We start from the raw sequence: 23,241 nt of genomic DNA on the forward strand, positions 1-23,241 counted from the left end.
TACGTTAACAGAAAACCACAATTCCAAGTCACACAGAGTTTGTGTGCACTCGATGTGGGTCTCTGGCGCTTCGTCAGCCCACGCGAGTTGTGTGGATATAAAGGGAAAAGTTGAAACGGTGTCGGGTGGAGTTCCCGGGTAGCTCAGTTGGCAGAGCGCTGGTACGTTCAACCAGAGGTCCCGGGATCGATACCCGGCCCCGGAACAATTTTTCCCTTGAAATTAATCGTAACTGATATTTCTGTAGTGCTCGGGAAAAGTGGTACAAGTCAAAAATGTTAATTTTACAGGAGAAGGAAAAAAACTGTCTTCACACTGGTTTATGTCGATTTGATTTTCTTCTGTATGAATTATTGTAATGGGAGAAATACTTATGTCTCTTTTCCCAAGCGAGCAGATGTTCCGTAAGTTGTCAGTAAATTAACAAAAAATGTTTGTGGAAACTGACTTATGCCACTTTTCCCAAGCATTGCAGATTTAACCGTTGTATTGAATTTCTGTGAAGATTGCCATGATATTAGGCCTATATTTGATGTTTGTTTTAAAATAGAATAGGCCTAAGTGAGGAAAAACCTAACCAGATAAACTGTCCAAGCTAGTTTCGAATCGGAAACCTAAGAAAAGTCCCTCTCGTTACCCACTAATAAAATCATTCAACTGACCTCCCCTTCTAGAAACTACAGTATTTTAGGTGGTCTATTACATTATGTATCGTCTATTTAGTATCCAGTTACATACTAAGAGTTAAACAGATAATAGGTATGATGGCATATATTTTTCGTACCGTAACGGAAATAATATTTGAGTACCTCAGTATCAAAATTGATCACCTACATTTTTAGAGAAAATGAGTTAACTCTGGTATCTGCCATTTTAGAAGTATGTGCGCATTGCGTGAAATTATTGGAAGCATAACTTATCATTTCTCGCCATTAAATTGGTGTTGAAATTTCGTTTCGGTTACAAAATTGTTCATGTCTTATTTTGTCTGTCTATTTCACATGCTGATACCCACATTTTAATTACTTTTAGTCGTTTTTCTTCACTTCATCGTAATGTCCATGTTTCTGCTACATACAATACCACATTCCAATGTTGGGTAACTTTCGGTGCTGGACCCCGGACTCATTTCACCGGCATTATCACCTTCATTCCATTCAGACACTAAATAACCTAGATGTTGATACAGTGTCGTAAAATAACCCAATAAAAAAACCACATTCCACACAAAGCACGTCACTAGTCTCTTCCTTAGTTGGAGGGATAGTTTACGTCCGGAATCTTTTGCCGTGGAAAGACTCATCATGCTATGTTTGCAGCTCTCCTTGGAAAAAGATAAATACGGAAGCTTCCCGTTGCTTTCTGCATACCACTCTCTCTCTTTCGGACCTTAAGAGATCCCAGGGGATCCCAGCGTGGAAGTGAGAAGAGTGTATTTGACTAATTAGGCACTTCGGACTTCACCTCAATTCACCACAAAGGTTAAATACCGGTATCAGTTCTGTCAGGGGTTATGACTCGATCAGAAATCCCAATTAGCCTCTGCTATTTCTATACTGAAATGCGAACTTCCTGCATATGGAACCAATAACAGATCGCTGCGACGTAGTGATGTCGTTGTCCCGAGACGATCATCACACAAAGCGATCATTGAACTGTTAATTTCGTATTAAAAGGTAAAGGTATCCCCGTAACATGCCATGAAGGCACTTGGGGGGCATGGAGGTAGAGCCCCATGCTTTCCATGACCTCGGCACTAGAATGAGGTGGTGTTGTCGGCACCACGCTCTGACCGCCTTTTACTCAATTTTTATAGAAGGATGAGTGAACCTTGGGGGCCGTTCTGAAAGTTTGGCAACGAGAAAAAATCCTATCATCACCTAGGATCGAACCCCGGACCTTCCAGTCCGTAGCCAGCTGCTCTACCAACTGACCTACCCGGCCGCCGTTAATTTCGTATTATTATTTTCTATTGGTAATACGACCATTAGATCGCAAATTTGAAAAAATTGAACTGAACTGAAGAAAAATGTGAACCATACACGAAAAAGTGAAGTCACCGTTGCTTCAAGTGTTTCACTTATCTGAAATGTAGGAGGAAGGAAGGGAGCATTGTAAGTTGCGTCACTAACACGTTCATTGCGACATCTGACCCTATCTGTGAATTTGAAATAACCATTTTTGGCTTATATGCTAGTTCAACTTTCAAACAAATTGATTATTTTTTCACATGAGGAATGTCTTCAAATTATTTGGTCCCTCTATTAATTTTATTGGGAGAGCCGACGCCGCTGGCTCTATAAGTTGAAGGAGCGGAAACTGTTTTGCCCTCCCCCTGAAGTTCGGGATCTATGATCAGTGCAACGAACACATTTAATATAAAAATGGTAGTTTATAGAAATCTGGGAGTTCCTTGTTGTGTTCAGACTAAAGTTTATTGATCATTTCTTATGGTGTGGTCTAAGGCAGGGGTTACCAACGTGTACCTCTCGGAGGTTGGGAACCACTGTTCCCAGAGATAGAGAGCAGAGCTTGTGCTCCGAGGCTGCATTTGAGTGTGGTTTCTTATCTTGCTAGGGCTGATTATTTGGTTGAGTTTTTCGGAGGTTTTCTCCAACTGTGAGGCGAATGTCTGGTAATCACGCGTAGAATCATCAAAACTAATTTTCGGAATCATTTCGATATACCACCTCGCTCTCACAAATTCCAATAGCATACTTGATAGAGTTCGTTAAATAACCTATAAAATACCTGCTGTATCAACCACGAGTTATCTAGCGTCGACGGAATTGGTGATAGTGAGATAGTACCGTATTTAGCGAGGTGAGGCCAAGGGTTTGTCATGGGATAGGTGATATTTGCCTTACAGTTGGGGTAAATCTCGGAAATAAATCCACCAGGAGATCAGTCCAATTGAGATTCGAATCCAGATGTGTTGGCAAATGCATGACTGTCTGAGTTATGCTGGTGATTTACCTCGCACTGTTTTAAATGACATGTTTTAGAAGATGCTGTATTGCATATGGATTTTAATTTCAAATTTAATTATAACTGTTATTTTGTTACATTCCAGATATTGCCAAATGATCCTAAAGCACGGCGACTATTTGTAAAGACGGGAGGCCTAAAAAAAATACAAGAGATTCAAACAGAACCGGGTACAAAACTTATGGAGTATATTACCATAATAAATTACTGCTTCCCCAAAGAAATTGTAAGGTACGTAGAATTTATGCATGTCATTATAAGGCCTATATGATCTACCACTTTGGAGTAACGGTTAGCATGTCTGACCATGAAACGAGTGGGCCCAGGTACAAATCCTGGTTGGGGTTTTTTCCGACGTTTCCCCCCTCAACCACTTGAAACAGCGTTGGACCTCAGACTCATTTCGCCTTTATTAATTTCAACTTCGTCTGATCATCATCAATAATTAGGTCGACTTGGAGATTCAGCAGACGTGAACCGCCTATAGATGTAATCTGTCTGAGGGAGCTGCATAAGACCCTAGGGAGGCGAAGGAGCATTCACAGCAGACCAGGGATGTGATAGTTCTGTATAGCTTCCTCGGGCAGATGACAGTATGGTCAATCATGGTATGTGCTGCGATCTTCAGGCCAATATACATCATGCAGTAGGATGTATTTATCTATTTTATTCGGTTATTTTAAGACGCTGTATCAACATCTAGGTTATTTAGCGTCTGAATGATATGAAGGTGATAATGCCAGTGAAATGAGTCCGGGATCCAGCACCGAAAGTTACCCAGCATTTGCTCGCATTGGGTTGAGGGAAAACCCCGGAAAAACCTCAACCAGGTAACTAGCCCCGACTGGAATTCGAACCCGGGCCACCTGGTTTCGCGGCCAGACGCGCTGACCATTACTCCACAGGTGTGGACTAGTAGGATGTAGTACGTCATTTGCGAACAGATGTCATCGATCTGAGGAGGCTGAGGAATATCAACAGGAACATTCCATCAGACCTCGATGCCATAGCTGAATCGATAAAATGGCACCAAGCAGTGAATCACGTACTTACAGGAATGCGGCCCTAAGGACTTCAACAACCATCCCACAATAAGTGGGTCGGCACAATAAGCCTCAGGCTGTGGTGCAAGTCTTCAGGCCCTCTCAGAAAAGGAATAAAAAAGTTTACATGTATACACATGATTGTAATGTCTAATGTCAGTAGTTGTCCATACAAAACTGTGTGTACTAGTACAGTTAACGAATTTTCTTTATGTTTACTCTTCCATTCGAAGTATGGTATACCAGAAAAGTATTGTGGTAATGCAAGTAATCAATTTCGAGATTTTCGTGAAAATACCAGTACACGTTTTCTGCGTCCATGATAAATAAATAGTTGTTTTTGACATGTCTTCTATCTGTCCTTTTGGGTACATTCCTCGCACCTAACTTTTGAATGGCTTTTCTTTTAGCAGTCGATGTATATGAGTCAATTCACCCGAAATACAAACACATTAAACATAAATTTTAATTCAAAACTATACTAAATTGTTTGACGACATTATATAACAATTGTACAAAATGATATGTATGTATTTAATGCTCAACTAGATTGATTCAACATCATTTATTGTACAAAATGGTGATACACTTAAAATCGATTCAGATGGTTTCCTTCCTCCCCTCCCACTAATAGTGCCAAATAAAATGTTATGGACATTTCCTCAATAATGTTTGGTTTAGAAACATGAATATCCATCTAATATTATGTATTATACTGAGGAAGTTCACGCACTAAAAATCAGAAGAAAAAAAAAGCATGTATTTATGGACTTAACTGAAATATGCACTAAAAATTAATCATATGCATTGAAAATTAGTGCTTAGCTGAAGCATTTTTTGAATTGCTGTTTTATTTTGACCAAATATAAAATAATTAAATTTTATAATTTTATAATGGCAACATTGAAATAATAATATAGATTTCAGTCTACGTGTGATTTTTTGTAGTCGTTATTCTTAGTTACTTGCAGTGTTATTTTTTTTGAGACTGAGAATGTCGTATAATTTTATTACTACTTTTCGTTATGAATTTATTGATTTTTATAACTTTAAACCTCCACCTCTGGTCTGAGCATACAATACCTCATTGTTAGGAAGATTACCATACCATCTCTGTTGCATGGTAGCATTTGTATTGTTATTTTATTGTCTCTTTTTAAATACCAGTTAAGGTCTGAGATTTTTATAATGTTTTATGCATCACCCTGTTGAAACTGCATTTGTGTACCTCGTTTTAATCGTGACAACGTTTTTTAGTTCTTTTAAGGATTCTGATTATTGTATTATGTCTCTGTTCTGTAAAGAATTTTAGATAAGTGTGCAAATAGTCATAGATGCTAACGCGCCCTTTTTAAACCCCACTAACTAACTCTCTGTTGTAAACATTACTTTCTTACGGTAACACATAGGTTAATCATTGAAGTAAGATCTGATGTATTTGATTGTATTTTAACATGTATATAATTTTTAAAATGATTAGAGAGAGAAATAATAGGCCCTACTTTTATGTAAACCTGTGCACAATTAATTACAGACATCTACGTTATTCAGCTGCGAAGTTGTAATCCATAACAAAAGTTCATCTTATTTGGGTACATATTGAATGATTTCATTCATGTAACTTATATCAGCAACCAGAACAGGCAGGCTTTCGCAGAGGGTTCAGCACAGTAGACCACCTACAAACGATAAATCAATTGATCGAGAAAGCAGAAGAATTCAACATGAACATTTATCTTGCCTTTATTGACTATAGTAAAGCCTTTGATTCTGTGGAACATTCGAGCATAGTACAAGCACTAACAACACAAGGAATTGAAGCAAAATATGTGCGAATACTACAAAGGATCTACAACCAAAGCCATGCCAAAGTCAAAACTGAAATAGAAGGAAAGCCATTCAAACTGGAAAGGGAGTTCGTCAAGGGGACCCAATATCCCCCAAGTTGTTCACGAGCGTGATGGAACATATATTCCAGAAACTGAACTGGAACGAAGACTGGGGTATCAACATAAACGGAAGCTATACAAACTTACGATTCGCTGATGATGTGGTCCTATTCAGTAAAACTCCAGGGGAATTATAAACAATGCTCGAACAACTACATGAACAAAGCAAAAAAGCTGGCCTCACACTAAACAAAACAAAAACCAAACTAATGTCAAATGGTCCACAAACAGCCATACTAATAGATGGAGAGACACTAGCATATGTGAACGAATATACATATCTGGGGCAACTGATTTCATTTCAAGACAAAATGGAAAAAGAGCTGAGACGGAGAATCTGCCTAGCCTGGAAAGCATTCCGGGGCCTCAAGTTCATACTCCTAGACAGAAAGCTAAGCCGGAAAATAAATTTCACACCCTAGAAACATGTGTATATCCTGTGCTATTATACGGATGTCAAACATGGTTGCTAAGATCACAGCAAACGAACAAACTTCAAATATGTCAACGTAAAATGCAGCGCAAAATCTTAGGAAAATCCCTGAGAGACAGGATACCAAACACCACAATCCAACAACTAGCACAGACAACAGACGTCTCACAAACAGCCACACAAAGCAAATGGAAGTGGGGAGGACACATTGCCAGACTACAAGACAACAGATGGACCTACAAAAGTACTGTTTGGGACACACGGATTGGGCAAAGGACGCAAGGCAGACCAAGACGCAGATGGGAGGACATCTTCAAAGATCACGCGGGGCACCAATGGACACGGATAGCAAGGAACAGAGTAGAGTGGAAGTCACTAGGCAGACATCTGAGCAACGACTAGAACAGCAACATGCAAGCATCATTGTTTGAGGAAGTTTAATAAGAGAACAGTGAAAAGTGTAGTGTCAAACAACATTATACCTAACGAACAGCATTGAACCTAACATGGAGTAGCTCGCCAAGTTAGGAAAACTGAGCTAGCCCTACCCAAGTGTAGGAGGCCTTTGCCCTTCATGGGACATATTGGGCTATTTCATTCATTCATTCATTCATTCAACTTATATCACTTAATATGAATGAACTGAGTTGCAGCAGAACACAGGTAGAAGTATAAATGAGGAAGTATTTTCATCTTAGTGACACTCTTTTTTATATAATATGTTGCAGGTATTACTCACCTGGATATCCCGAAACACTGCTGGAACATGTGGAACTGTACATGCCACAGATACCGGCCATATACAATGTGCCTAGTTCCAGAACCAGTGACGATAATGTTAATCACGATGATGATGTTGACACTGAAACACAATGACTCTTCAACAGATACAGCTATCCATGTTGGACAATGAGAGACTTACATTCATTTGAAATGTGAGGCAGACTTCAAATGATCACGTCTTCACAGAAATTTTAGTGCTATGTTATTTTTATGACCAGCTTTATCTGTTTCTTTAAATGTGCTATATAATGTGATTTGATTTCAGATCTTGATACTAGCTAATAATTTAAAAAATTAAAGAATCTGAAAGTACAATTGTGGCCGTTATTTATAAACCATAATTGAGGGGTTGGGTGCAAGAAAGGCACTTCTCTCAAATGCAAGTTCTGAGAAAATTGATGTTGAAAATTCAAACCGTAATGATGTTACCTATGCACATCTTTACATTTTGGGTACTCCTGACCTCTATGATCACAGTATTGAACTACAACTTGGTGATCATATGCATAATAGAATCTGTAAAAACACATCCAAATCCACTGCTAGTAATTTCTGGTGTTTAATGTATGAGTGATTTCTTGTAAAACACTTCACTCCTGGTGAAAGTGTTGAATGTAAATTATATTTTTTATACTGAATCATGTATTAGGTTACATACATCTTGTAAAAGGCATGGGTCCATATTGCGACCTGGTACTTAAATAAATATACATTTCTGGGGGGGGGGGGACATAATAGATCAGAGAACATAATAAAGCGTTTACTAAAAAAGGGCACATCCTCTAAAATGCCCTTCTTGCACCCAGGTCCTCAATTGAGTTTCTTAAAACACCTTCTAAAATTAAATAATATATCACGCTTTCTCTCTTGTGCACTTAATACTAGAGATATCATATATCATATCCTCACAGGGTACTATTATTTGTAGTGTGGAAGGAAGTGTGAATGGAGAAAATTTTTCTCCACTACCAAAAGGATTTACACTTCTCCTCCCACATGGCTAATCCCAGTGAGTGATTGCAATTCTTCATTCCCCCCTCCACACTGCATTTCTTAGAAATGAATTTGTGAATTTATGTAGCAACACATTTATATGCCCTGGCACTGGCACTATTACATTAATATAACTTATTTTTTGTAAGAATAGGCCTACAATTTGCCAATCTGTTCACACTTGTTATTAATTTCTGTAATATAGAGAAGTCAATATCAGTACCGTATTTTCTCTAATACCCCGCGCACTTTTTTGTCGAAATAAACAAATAAAAAATACGGGTGCGCGGCTTATTCAAAATGAAGTTGGCAACATTGCCCAATTTTCCTCCCACACATATCTCTTTGCAATGAGGAAAATAAATATATTAAATATAAAATAAAATGGTTATTCTTGAGAAAATTTATAGGGTTGTTTCACAAAATTTGAATAGAGTCTCTCAAAACAATAAAACCCACTTTGTGACATGAATGTTGCTAATGAAAAAGGATTTACAGAAATTTAAAAAAGCCTTGATGATAGTTTCATGATGATAGAGACCATCTTCGAACTGGTAGGTACTTGTTTCTAAGCGCAATGGTGTTCACGCTTCTTATGCTCCCATTGTCAGCAATAAAATGAACTTTTTGAAATATTTCAAAATCCGTTTGAGAGAGGGAGGCTCCTAACATAGTGATGACTAGTACGGTATTTCATAAGAGTTCACCAACAATCTACAACGTATTATTTATAAAAATGTCACTAGTAAGAGAAATAAGATATATTATAATTTCTATCATATAGTTCCACATAACACAATACACTCTGGCTTTTTTATCTGGCTGTGAGGACTTTTGTTGCTAAAGTTTCTAACAACTTGTTAGAAAGTCGTATGTTGTGTAGAATACTGAATTATATTATTCATTGTAATGAAATGACTTGCTTTAAATGGCTCGATCTCTTAGAGAGTTGTGGAAATTTCAATACAGTCGTGATGTAGAGAGCTGAAAACGTAGGTGACAAAACGTTTAGACCAATTCTACAATAAAAATTTGTATTAGCAACCAGAACTTCTTCAACAGTTCATCATCATAAAATCTATGTGAATAAATTGACTGCAGAACAAAGCTTATGTCGAAACATTTGTTTTTCAGTGCATTGCAGTGCAATGGTCTAGAAGAGAAAATGGCTTGCACCCATGTCAAATTCTATTTCAGCCATTTAAATTGAATGACCTTTTGTAATTACGAGTATTTATACAAAAATAAAGAAGAGTTAATAAATCAGACCAACAGATCTCTAAAAAAACATTTATTTGATAAGTTTATTAAGTCATTAAAATGCATTCGTATTCAATACAAATTCTGTCGACATTTTGTGAATTCTTTCTATACATGTATACATTTCTTGGATACGGTAATGTTAAAAAAAATGAACTGTTTCTTATGTTACTATGGCAGCATCGTTTACAAATAGATTCAAAGTATGAGATGCAAAGGGCACAAAAAATGCTCTAGGAGCATAGAATTGATATTCTTAATTTTGTTCTGCGGGCCATTTGTGCTTACCACCCATATTTGCCCCATTATCATTTCCTTGTCCATGCATAATTTGAATATCCCACTCATAATCCTGCAAGAGTTCACTTAAGAGATAATTGCATAAACCAGTGGTCGTCAGCACTCGCTGAAATGTGCAATGGGTATGCGGTGCCGTCCCGTGTGCACTGTCGTGCAACAGGGAGAGATAGAGAGCATACCCGCTAGCAGCTATTAGAGCACTATAGTGCACTGCGTTTTCTGCAGGTAAGAGAGGCTAGCCCCAGCGTGCTCTGTGCTGAAGACCCCTGGCATAAACCTTCCCCTGGAAAGTCTGAAACAGGATAAATTCAAGAAATAATTCTCGAACTGCAACATCAGAAGTGCCAGTATTTACAATTCTTACTACAAATGATATTTGTTCATTGTGACTGGCATCTAATGTGCAGTCGAGAATTAAAGAAAAATATTTTGTTTTCCTAAAAATTCCTTAATTTTTTATTATAAAAGCACTGCCTAAGTAATGATAATGAGACATACAACTTTTAGGAGTTTGAGAATGAGTTATGTCACTGACGTGTTGTGAAATAATATGATTAAATTTCGCCAACACTTCTATATAACGGTATAGTCTAAAATGTCCATTGTTTGTTTCATATAATTGAATTATAAAAAATTACAAATAACAGTTTTCGTGTTATGTAGGGTTACCATATTAGAACAATCCAGAAGAGTGGGTACTGGTATGAATATCATTAGTTAAGGGGGCCAATTATAACTAGCACGCAAACAACTAATAATCCAGTTGTGTTGCATTTTATGACTGCTACAAAACAAACAATACCAGTACTGTTGCAAGAAATCCATTCTTCAGAAAAGTATGGTACAGTGTATTCTCAGGTGAACCCATTTTGTAACATGTACGTTTTCAAATCATTTTATTCTTCGAGTACGTACTTCATTTTAAATATTAGTATTTAATTTGATTTAATTATATTCTTTTAATCTGCTCAAAGGCAACATGGATAAGCACGGTGGAAAACGTACACAAAAGCTTTATTTTTAAATTCAATGGTGAGTGTCCCGTATTTTTTAATGACATTTTTCTCGAACTCCTAAGTATTTGGCGAGATGAAGTTGAAGATTCGTCATGCATTAGGTCCTACCAGACATTCGTCTTACTTACTACTGGCGGAAACCTCGGAAGAAATCCAATCAGGTAATCAACTCAAGCATATGTTTGTAGCTAGCTGAGTTAAAAGTCTGTTATGGCTATGCAGCATTGTTTTAGAGCACAATATGGATGTGTCCACCGAGTTAGCTCTGTGGTAGCGTGTCTGCCTCCAGGCCCAGGTTCGATTCCCAGCGGGGTCAGAGATTTTCATGTAAAATTTCTACCTTGGGACTAGGAGAGATGGCAGTACACAACTTCTGATCATTAGATTGTGCACCAACATGCCTGGGTTAAATCTCAAATCTCTCTGCAGTGCATATGAAGAGAAGGCATATGTCACTGTTGATAGTGATTCGTCCGTCGGATGGGGACATTAAGCCTGGCAGCCTCCTTGGTGCTATTTAACAGGAGTAGGCTATGTGCTGGCACCGGGTTTCCCCTTCTCCCTTCCTCATCATCATCATCATCACTCATTCCAGACACTACACTTACACGAACACTTACACATACACTCACCCTATTACACGATATAACTCTCCACAGATACACATCATGTACAGTGTGACCCGCCGAAGCGGTGTACAACTAGAAAATGGGTCACAGTTCTACCATCTATCCGCAATATGCGGAACCGGAATCACGCAAGTGAAGTGGGTAGGCATTGGATACACACACACACAATATGGATGTGAACATTCAATACGAAAAATCATTTGGCTTGGAACAACAAAGTGAGAACTTCAGGATGTCCAGAACGTTTTTTTTTTCGCAAATGATCTGTAAAGTTATTTTTATTTTTATAATGAGTTAAGGGCCCAATGGAAACTTTATGCTGCATATTTCGCAGGTGTAATGGTTGATTTTAGGACACTTAAGTTTGTAATTGTTATATTAGCAGGACTACTATTAAATGGGACCCTTAGCAAGCTTGCAAAGAATGGATCCCATATCAACGATAAGGTTCAAAATCACACTTTCTCATTTTGTAGCTGTCTCTCTATCTTTTGAATGACCAAAGTACGTATATTATTTACTGTTTTTTTTTTTGTGAAGAAAATGAAGTCGTCTAAAATTGTCGAAGAAGCTACGTATTTATATTTCTTGCATGTCTGATCAGTCTCTCCGCCCCAAATATATTTCAAATAGGCCACGATACATTTGTCAGGCTACATTCTACATTCCGTGTCACTGACGTATAACCGTTGGAGTCGTATGTCGATTTTATTAAAACATTATTGGAAGATACCATAAACTTGGATAATGATTAAAATCTTTGAAGGGTTTCTATTTGTGTATGGTGAATAAGGTTATGTGTTTTTTTTTAAGTAGTAGCGTCTCTGTACTTCCATAATTATAATTATTATAATCCTTGGTGATTGAAATGCCACGATCCATATTGTGTAACAGGGATAGTGCGAAGAATAGTTACATTGTGTCGTAATCGTTGGATTTAATACGTAATTAATTGACTATGTAGTATTACTTCATGTCCAATAGGTTACGCTACGGTCGCTAAGTTCAAATTTGACAGGGCTATCCTGGATTTTCGCTTATCACTGTCATAGTCAATGGAGTTTGTTTTCGTTAAGGAGGTTATAATACTTTGTTATTGATATAGATGTAACATGCGTGCAGTGTTAACTTATTGAACACTTTATTTTTTGCCATATACGTGTGTATACAACTGAAAATTCGTAGTGCAGTTTAGAAATTGCTATGTTGCGATAGTATTTTTTAGATTTAACGAGACGGTTTGAAGTGGACCGCCATGAGTATTCCTCAAGTTCAAGGTGGATTAAGTAAACTTAAAAAGAAACATTTTCGTGTGAAACATCAAAAAGTAAAACTATTTCGCGCAAATGAACCTCTTCTGTCCGTTTTTATGTGGGGCGTCAACCACACGGTGAGTGGCAAGTAGGATTGAAGTCGTATCCCTTTTGAGCATTGCTTTTTATCATTGCATCTCCCGCTGTTACAAGTTTTAAGTACAATATTTCTTATTTTCGTTTATATTCTATTGAGTGTTGATTTCTATGAAGAGTCTAATGTTGGATTAATACATTTCCATACCGTGTGTGTACGTTTTTATTCCTTAATATTAGGAAGTTCCATTAAGCTGTACTCTATTGTTTTTGTATGTGATTCGTTCACGTTTCTTTCAGATATTAGGTGAAACTTTGTCTTCTCTATTATAATTAATAAGCGAAATTAGTTTATTGAGAAATTGTGAGATTGGTAATTTTTTATTTGTCAGCATTTTTCATTTTATTCACAGTTTTACAAGCATTATGAAGTGATTTCTGGGAACAATGAAGGGACAAGCTGTCAAGTGAGAAGGTTTTGACAGAATTACAGGTCATGGATCATTAAGGAATGTGTGAACTTATGGTCTCAGTATGATGGTTTCATGACAGTTCAGGTTAACGTTTTAGGTTATGTAGAATAAAAATTAGGTACTGTATATCTTAATCGCATTTATTAATAACTTAGCTCATTAGGCCTACAAATTAATTTGACAGTTATTCATACTTTTAAGTTTTACTGAAGCACATTAACTTAACAGTTCAAGTTTATTTATTTATTACATCCACTCAACAGTATAATTACAGAGTAGAGAATAGTGATAATAACAATAGTAATACATATAATAATGGTAAGAAAGACAATCGAAATGATATAATTATAATTCAATATTACTCAACAATAGATATCAAGTAAATATAACATGAAAATCTCTGTAAACAAAAACAAAAGCATTTACAGTATAAAGGAAAACTTAGATTATATAACTTAGTAAAGTAATAGAGCAAGTGATGAAATCCAAATAACTAGTTACAGATTAATAACATAATAAATGATGAGGTATTAGGCCTACGTTAAGTCAGCATTGTTAACGGAATTAAGGATTGAGTTAGTAATGATAATTGATATGAAATAATTTAAGAAAGAAGACCAAAACTACAATATACAGACCAGTTGAAGACCTATATTTATTAATAAAATATTTATGAAGTGTTTTGAAAGCCACCGGTACTTATTTCTCTCAAGAGTGTGGTTCTATTCTGAAAGATGTCAATATTGCTCAGTTTATTATTGGAAGAACAGATTCTAAGAAGTGGAGAGTACTTATAATAACGTTCTAGCAGAGTTTATATTAAATCAGGGCTGGGCAGCAAGAGCAGATTCTACTCTCTCACGGGGAGCCATATGATTTTTCTTCATCCCCTTTTTTCCCCACCGAACACAGCGCAGCGTTAATTCAGTGACGGATGAATATTAAGCGTCCCCATTTAGAGTCTGGATCTGCTCTCGACGCCCAGCCTTGTATTAAATGTTTTACTAAACCTAATTTAGTGACAGGCAATTGGTAGGCATAAATATACAAATTCTTTCTTTTGAAAAATAGAATGCACAATAAGCTAGATCCCTACGTATTAATATGGAATATGTGTAGGAAATGTATATGGTAAGCTTAAATTGCCTTTAAATTATAGTTTATCAATATTTGTTCATTTTTGTCACTAAATTATATTGCTAGCTTAAATAATAGTAGACCTAGTGTTTTTGTGTGTGGGTACATGTACAAAGCTTAGCCTATACATCAGTTTCACAGAGGCCTACTATACTCAAGATAATCACTATCAGATGTTGAAATTTTTGTATTAGGAGTAGTATGTTTCAATAGTAATGGTAACTTATGGATCTCAATAGGTCATTTATGACTTTTAATGTAGACCCTAATGTTAATTTAATTTAATCTATAAATTGTTTTAAAATTTTTGTTACTCCTCAAGGCTTAAATAGCTAGCTTACGGATGGTATATCATGATATTATAGGGCTGTCACGCACTTTGTCTCACGTTATTTTACTTTGCTGTATGGAAAGGTTTGAAAATTACTGATGGCAATTTATGAAGTGTTTTTGTTAAGCTGTTAAATTTGTACTGTTCTTTTAAACAGAGTAAGTTATATATTATGAAAGAGTAATGGAACAAAGAAAAATTCTCTCCAGCGCCAGGATTTGAACCCGGGTTTTCAGCTCTACGTGCTAATGCTTTATCCACTAAGCCACACCGGATACCACCCCGGCGTCAGACAGAATCGTCTCAGATTTTAAGTTCCAACTCTTGGGTTCCCTCTAGTGGCCGCCCTCTGCACTACGTCATAGATGTCTATGAACATAGGACCGAAGTCCACACACATGTGCTGAGGTGCACTCGTTATGAGTGACTGAATAAGCGCCGTCTTAAATCACGAAGTGATTTACGCATATCATATATATTATTTTACTGTACCAAAGTACATATGATACTTCCATGCAGATATTCTGCGTCATCATACAATGAAAGAGTAATGGAACGGAGAAAAATTCTCTCTGGCGCTGGGATTTGAACCTGGGTTTTCAGCTCTATGTGCTGATGCTTTATCCACTAAGCCACACTGGATACCACCCTGGCGTCGGACAGAATCGTAGTGACTAGTTGGCCGGGATCCGACTGAGTAAGCGCCGTCTTAAATCACGAAGTGATTTACGCATATCATATATATTATTTTAATGTACCGAAGTACATACGATATTTCCATGCAGATATTCTGCGTCATACGATAAAAGAGTAATGGAACGAAGAAAAATTCTCTCCGGCGCCGGGATTTGAACCCGGGTTTTCAGCTCTACGTGCTGATGCTTTATCCACTCATAACGAGTGCACCTCAGCACATGTGTGAACTTCGGTCCTACATTCATAGACATCTATGACGTAGTACAGAGGGCGGCCACTAGAGGGAACCCAAGAGTTGGAACTTAAAATCTGAGACGATTCTGTCCGACGCCGGGGTGGTATCCGTTGTGGCTTAGTGGATAAAGCATCAGCACGTAGAGCTGAAAACCCGGGTTCAAATCCCGGCGCCGGAGAGAATTTTTCTCCGTTCCATTACTCTTTCATCGTATGATGACGCAGAATTATCTGCATGGAAATATCATATGTACTTCGGTACATTAAAATAATATATAGAGTATATATTTCCAAAAGAGCATAACAAAAACTTCCAAAGTTGAGCCTGCCATAATATTCGAGAGTGACATCACTCGGTACTGCAGACATAGATGTAATTTACACACGTCCTTCTCCATATTTTGTTTGGTAAACTGAGATGTATGTGTACATTTCAGAACTTAAAAGAAGTAATGATAACACACTACGGTGCATGGTTCATAATGAACATTGATCTAGTTAAACTGTGACTTGGTTACACCAATCTGCCTGTACTTTAGTGTAAGGTGTGATGCATCTGACTTACCTTTGTTGACACTAAGTTGGTTATTCATGTTTACTAATAGACTAGAACATTTCGCGCTATTATTTAAAGTCTACTTTTTGTATTTGTATTTAAAAATATAGGTATTTCGCAATTCACTTCTCATTTAAAATATTTGTCAATTTATAGACTTTAAACAGGGATTTCGACCTGAAGTCGTGGAAGATTCCCTTGTTAGTGCAGTGATTACAATTTTGCAACATTTTGTTATGTAGAATAGAGGTTTTTGTAATTACTTGGTATTATGTGAAAGGTATAATGGAAAATAATTGCCATGTGTATGATGCTGTTTATTTTCATATGACTACCAGTACATTTAGTTTTAGGCCTGTTATTATCAGCAGTTAAAATATTAATTCTTTCCCATGTGTTGTAGAATTCTTTGTTTCTTCTGATTTTTTATTAGATTAGATAAGATAGGATTAGATTATATATTACAGTCTGTGTAGTCAAGTACATGTGTCCCAGGACAACTGAATATAGAACAAGTCAGAATAACAAATAAGAACTCGTGATAAATATATGCATACAAGTATCAGTACTTCATTTAATAGCCTACAAGTTATAATAATGCTTGTAGGTACATAGTTTCTAATTACTGCCTAAATAACAAAATTTGATTTATATAGTAAAAAAGCATGTGAACATATACTATTTGCAAGCAGATTTAAATTTATTTATAAGTTATTGTTTATTAATTTTATTTCTTCTGTTAAGGAATTAAAAACTTTTATTCGTTTGTAGTAAGTTATACACATCTCTGGAAAGATGTTAAGAAAGCTGATTTTTATGAACATCATTTTATGTCTTTTATTGGTGTCAGATTTATGAATTTTTTTATTTATTGAGAATCTGCCTTAATTTTCTACGTAGAATTTCAGTATGGAAAATATATACCTAGGCCTATTCTAGACAGAGTCGTCAGTATTTGGTACTTTTGAAATGAGGGTTTGCAAGAATCTGTTTTGTATACACGAGCTATTTAACGAATATTTATCGTTTATGAAATAAAAATGCTTTTGTTCTAGAAGTTACCGAAAAAATTGAACCATATGTCATACTTATAATTAAGAGTTACAGGAATGAGTAGGAAGCCAGTCATGATTCTTGTAATTGGAACTATCCTGACATTTTCTTGGAGAGTTGGGAAAGAACAAAAAAAAATCGAGGTAGGGTGTATGAGAGACATAGCGGTAGATTTTATGCGTGAATACGTCTCTTGGAATGGGATGTTGAATGTAAGGTATCCATTGCCTATATGACCACTCCCATTTGTGCTCCACATGCCTCGATATTGTGAATTTTGTCTCTTCACTCTCGAATTTTTTCAATTTAACTTGTCGACTACTAATTGTTGCTCAATTAAGATTGTAGCCTGCTTTGTTACGAATCTTTTGACACCACTGCTAACATTCTATCGCTTTGCATTCTCGAATTACACTGCTTCAGCTGCCACTCGACTTGCCAGTTCATGCCTCAACTTGTCTCCTTCCGCATATCGCTGATGACGTCACTTGCTTCAACTCAAAGTCACGTTGGATACATTGATCATCTGTCTATCGAATGCTGTTTACTTCGTTGGAAATTATAGGCATGACAAAACTGGTCTGTGTCGGACGACTTTTTGGGATGACATCCTAGTACTGAAACCTAAGTCAGGAGAGTCGACCCATTATATTGAACTCAGACCTTCTGAATGCAAAGCAGATGTCTAACCAAGACACTACCATGCTTGGTTTGTCCCTTTACTTAACATAAATTAGAAAATATTGGAGACTTTTTATATTTTATTTATGAAAGGATAGTTTTCATTTTGTGTAGTGTTATAGATTATAATCGAACTACATTGCTATAACAAAATAGGTAAGTGATAAAAGCGATAAAGAAATATGTGTCAGCTTTCACTGAAAGACATCAGCATACAGTGAGCATTAGTAGCAGTAAGGATGTCAATCCTTAGTGGTTTCAGGACAAAAATTGATGTCAATTTTTGGCGGAAATGAGATTTTATTTATGTTGTGCATCCTGATGTCAATCTTTAGTGGTTTCAAGACGAAAATTGATGTCAATTTTTGGCGGAAATGAGATTTTATATATGTTATGCATCCTGATGTCAATCTTTAGTGGTTTCAAGACAAAAATTGATGTCAATTTTTGGCGGAAATGAGATTTTTTTTATGTTGTGCATCCTGATGTCAATCTTTAGTGGTTTCAAGACGAAAATTGATGTCAATTTTTGGCGTAAATGAGATTTTATTTATGTTGTGCATCCTGATGTCAATCTTTAGTGGTTTCAAGACAAAAATTGATGTCAATTTTTGGCGGAAATGAGATTTTATTTATGTTGTGCATCCTGATGTCAATCTTTAGTGGTTTCAAGACAAAAATTGATGTCAATTTTTGGCGGAAATGAGATTTTATTTATGTTGTGCATCCTGATGTCAATCTTTAGTGGTTTCAAGACAAAAATTGATGTCAATTTTTGGCGGAAATGAGATTTTATTTATGTTGTGCATCCTGATGTCAATCTTTAGTGGTTTCAAGACAAAAATTGATGTCAATTTTTGGCGTAAATGAGATTTTATTTATGTTGTGCATCCTGATGGTGTCTTTATTGTGGCAAAAGATGACATGCATATTTCTATTATTTTTCTCTCTAACCCATTATTATGAAACATGAGTATTATGATTTCATACAGTTGTTCAAACTTTAAATTCTCACTCTTGAAAAACTGCAAAAAATAAAATCACATTTTGTTTTGGAACCACAGTATTGATCGTAGTTACGGTTTTAATATCCGAGTCCTTAACAACTCGTTTTAATGCCTCAGTTACGGTACTTCTGTTCCTGGGAAGCAGACTAAGATCTGTTTTGCATCAGTAAACAAACTATCTGCTGAAGTCTTTGTATTTTTAACAGTTTTCTTGGCTACTGCTGTTGATTGTGGTCGTGCTAAAATGGTATTTGGTCTATCTTTAATTTTATTCCATTGGCACATGTCCAAATAAGACAGTATATTGTAAATAGAATAGAAATTGCTATTGTTAAATCCTTTCATTCGAAGTTCATGAACATATGCTGGTAGAAAATAGTTGTAACCCAACATCTACCTCGCTTAAAACAAATTGTGTCAGGTGCTATCAATTTATATTATTAATTAAAAGTTTATGCTTTGCATAATATATCCACATTCTCTGAACAATGTTGACAACTTCAAATTACTTTAGAATTCAGTTCATAATATAGATCTACATGAAGTAATATTCTTCAATTGTTGGGTATTCAGCATTTGACAGTAGATGATAGGAGACATTGAAACAATGTTTTATACTTAAAAGTATATTATTTCACAATACAGGCAGAACAGTTAAAAAAAAAAGACGCAAACAAATCACAGAGGTGTAAGACAGTGCTGCAACCTCTCGCCATTTCTGTTTATTATTTGTATAAATAAGTTAATAGAGCATTAGAGATTGGGATCTCATAAAGGAAAAATTATAAAAAATCTTCCAAATTTAGGTACTATTCTCTTTGCTAATGACCAAATTTTATTCTTTCCTTAATACCTTACATATAAATATAATATGGTCAGTTATTTTACGACATTGCTCGATCACTACATGTGCATCGCATGTCATTGATTCCCTGTAGGCTGTAGCCATCAGAGCAAACAATGAACAAAGAAAGAGGATGAAGCTATGCATAATACGATTGTTTTCAAAAATACAGAATTAGAACTAGATCAAGGAAATAAGTGTGTTGGTATTTTCTTAGATATAAGGAAAGTGTTTGATACTGTTAACCACAAAATTCTAATAAAAAAATTAAATGTGTAACGAATTAGGGCCTATGTTTTAGAACAATTGAGGGCCGGGTGCAAGAAGGACACTTTAGAGGATATGCCCTTTTTGAGTAAAACGCTTTATTGTGTTCTCTGATCTGTTATGTACATGATCACCAAGTTTCAGTTCAATGCTGTGATCACAGAAGTCAGGAGTAGCCAAAATGTAAAGGCGTGCATAGGTAACATTATTACGGTTTGAATTTTCAACATCAGTTTTCTCAAAACTTACAAAGAGAAGATACTAGATAGAACAGTGGAGACTGAAGATCAAGCTTGTCCTATAATATTAAACTGTTAAATTTATTTAGAATTAAGTCTATTTTTGTATTATATTGTATGTTATGTCATTTTTCTTGTGTACTGACGACGCCATGAATGCTTGTAATTCTATTCGGCTAATAAAGATCTAATCTAATCTAATTTGAGAGAAGTGCCTTTCTTGCACCCAACCCCTCAATTTATTACTAAAATCCAAAAAATGACGATTTTCTTAGTGAACCCTGCAGTATTAATATTGGTGTTCCTCAGGGTACAGTTTTTGGTCCTGTTTTGTTTCTGCTATACATTAATGATTTATTAACAATTGATTTAAATGTATCATAATTTTCCAATTACATTACACAAGTTTTAACTCTCGTACTGATAAATAATATTTCTGGAGAAGCAAAACAATGTTATCTGGGACAGACGAAGATTGCTTACAGTTTGAAATGTATGATACATAGGCTTAGAAGAACTGAAATGTTATTTTAATTATTCTATTATTTTTGAATATAGGTGGACAATTTTCCAAATTGCAAGAAACTTGCATTGTTTGCTTTGTCAATGTTTGTGTCAACCTACAGATTTGAACTGAACTTCTCTGACGTAATATAAAATATTTTTATAGAAATAGATTTGTAGACAGTCACCTTATATTATATATGCGTTGTTATTGATCACCCCTTACATAATATCTTCATTGAACATCGTGACATTATCTTGCATTAAGATGTTCTTGAGTCAACTTAAATATATGAAGTAGATGTAAAAATGTTTGCTTACAAAATTGTTACAAAATGTACTGCTAGTAAATATTAGGTATCACGAAAAATATTTTCAACACTAATTGACACAAAATAGAAGCATTTTTTTTTTTCTCAAGCATGAGTATTAAATATTTCTCACCTATAACCTCCACTTGAACAATAAAAATTTAATGTGGTCCTTTAAAGAAAACAATTGGGAACTACTGTTGTATGTGCACTTAACGAAATTTGTTGCATAATATTTTCTGAAAACTTTAAAATTTTTATAATATATTTTTAATATTTCTGCAAAGTACAAACTTCTTGACATTAGCCCTTGGAATGTTGTCTGTCATTTACCTTTCTAACACCACTGAATAGATTTTATCCATATTCAACAATTAAAGTTCAAATCTGAATAAAGTATGCACACGAAATGTTTTAATATTCGAAAACTTTAGAAAAACAGCAAATATTCCAAATCTACTCTTTCATTCTCTTTTGCATAAGTTATGATGACTGTATTACCTAGACCTTCAGACATATGTTTCGTTGAGGACAAGAAGTGTTAACTACAGAACTATGCTTTTAATCGAAAACCTTCATACAGATATAAAGAAATCTACATAAATTACTAAACACAATATGTGTGATTGGACGATTAAAAGCATAAGAGAAAGAAATGACATAAGTACTGCTTTATTAAACATTCGCAATAAATTATCAATACATTTTTCAGATGTTTCTTTTATCAATTACTTTGATGGAATATGCAGTTAGGTTTGCCACGTTTTCGTATTTCTCAGGGAATGTTGTATTTCGCCTTATTTGATTTTAATATCCGATCTGTTATTTTTCAGGGCTTCTCCTGCATCCTTTGAGCCATGTAAAATAGTAGTTACTAGTATATGCATTTTTTTATTAAAAATTATTGTAAGGGAAATTGTGTCAATTTGGTTGTATATTAATGGTATGAGATTCATTCATTCATTTATTTTATTCCATAGATCTTACATGAGCAATGAAGCTTTAAGATGTGGAACAAGTCAAAATTTTACAATATTACAATTACAATTTTTACAAATTTTTACAGTTTTACAATTTAGTAATTTTCTACAATTTTGTGCAATTTTTTACAATATTTTGGCGAGATGTAGTGAGATGAGGTGAGGTCCAAGGATTCGCCAAAATATTACCCAGCATTTGCCTTTTGGTTGGGGAAAACCTCGGAAAAACCCAACCAGGTAATCAAATCAGAGGGGGTATATAGATTTTGACTAGAGCAGTTGACTAGAAAAGTAAAACTTTTAGATTGTATGTACTTGATATGATGTTTATTTAATCGCAGATGTGTGTGACTTTAAAATTTCTATTACTTACTTACTTACTTACAAATGGCTTTTAAGGAACCCGAAGGTTCATTGCCGCCCTCACATAAGCCCGCCAGCGGTCCCTATCCTGAGCAAGATTAATCCAGTTTCTATCATCATACCCCACCTCCCTTAAATCCATTTTAATATTATCCTCCCATCTACGTCTCGGCCTTCCTAAAGGTCTTTTTCCCTCCAGTCTCCCAACTAACACTCTATATGCATTTCTGGATTCACCCATACGTGCTACATGCCCTGCCCATCTCAAACGTCTGGATTTAATGTTCCTAATTATGTCAGGTGAAGAATACAATGCGTGCAGTTCTGTGTTGTGTAACTTTCTCCATTCTCCTGTAACTTCATCCCACTTAGCCCCAAATATTTTCCTAAGCACCTTATTCTCAAACACCCTGAACCTATGTTCCTCTCTCAGAGTGAGAGTCCAAGTTTCACAACCATACAGAAGAACCGGTAATATAATTGTTTTATAAACTCTAACTTTCAGATTTTTGGACAGCAGATTGGATGATAAGAGCTTCTCAACCGAATAATAACACGCATTTCCCATATTTATTCTGCGTTTAATTTCCTCCCGAGTGCCATTTATATTTGTTACTGTTGCTCCAAGATATTTGAATTTTTCCACCTCTTCGAAGGATAAATCTCCAATTTTTATATTTCCATTTCGTACAATATTCTGGTCACGAGACATAATCATATACTTTGTCTTTTCGGGATTTACTTCCAAACCGATCGCTCTACTTGCTTCAAGTAAAATTTCCATGTTTTCCCTAATCGTTTGTGTATTTTCTCCTAACATAT

The 23,241-nt window shown here is 35.6% G+C and overlaps 2 protein-coding genes across 2 annotated transcripts in view; both read left to right on the forward strand.

Annotated features, from left to right (window-relative positions):
* LOC138716347 (sperm-associated antigen 6-like) overlaps positions 1–7,511 on the forward strand; it is a 37,855-nt gene extending 30,344 nt beyond the window's left edge. The window contains exons 9-10 of the mRNA XM_069849334.1: positions 3,074–3,219; positions 7,142–7,511. Coding sequence (XP_069705435.1) covers positions 3,074–3,219; positions 7,142–7,289 — 294 coding nt within the window. The 3' untranslated portion in view covers positions 7,290–7,511. The remainder of the gene's footprint in view (positions 1–3,073; positions 3,220–7,141) is intronic.
* A 4,909-nt stretch (positions 7,512–12,420) lies between these two features.
* PIP4K (phosphatidylinositol 5-phosphate 4-kinase) overlaps positions 12,421–23,241 on the forward strand; it is a 34,127-nt gene continuing 23,306 nt past the window's right edge. Inside the window, exon 1 of the mRNA XM_069812863.1 lies at positions 12,421–12,784. Within this exon, the coding sequence (XP_069668964.1) occupies positions 12,650–12,784 (135 nt within the window). The 5' untranslated portion in view covers positions 12,421–12,649. The remainder of the gene's footprint in view (positions 12,785–23,241) is intronic.

The sequence above is a fragment of the Periplaneta americana genome, chromosome 16, assembly GCF_040183065.1.
Source record: "Periplaneta americana isolate PAMFEO1 chromosome 16, P.americana_PAMFEO1_priV1, whole genome shotgun sequence".
NCBI lineage: Eukaryota > Metazoa > Arthropoda > Insecta > Blattodea > Blattidae > Periplaneta > Periplaneta americana.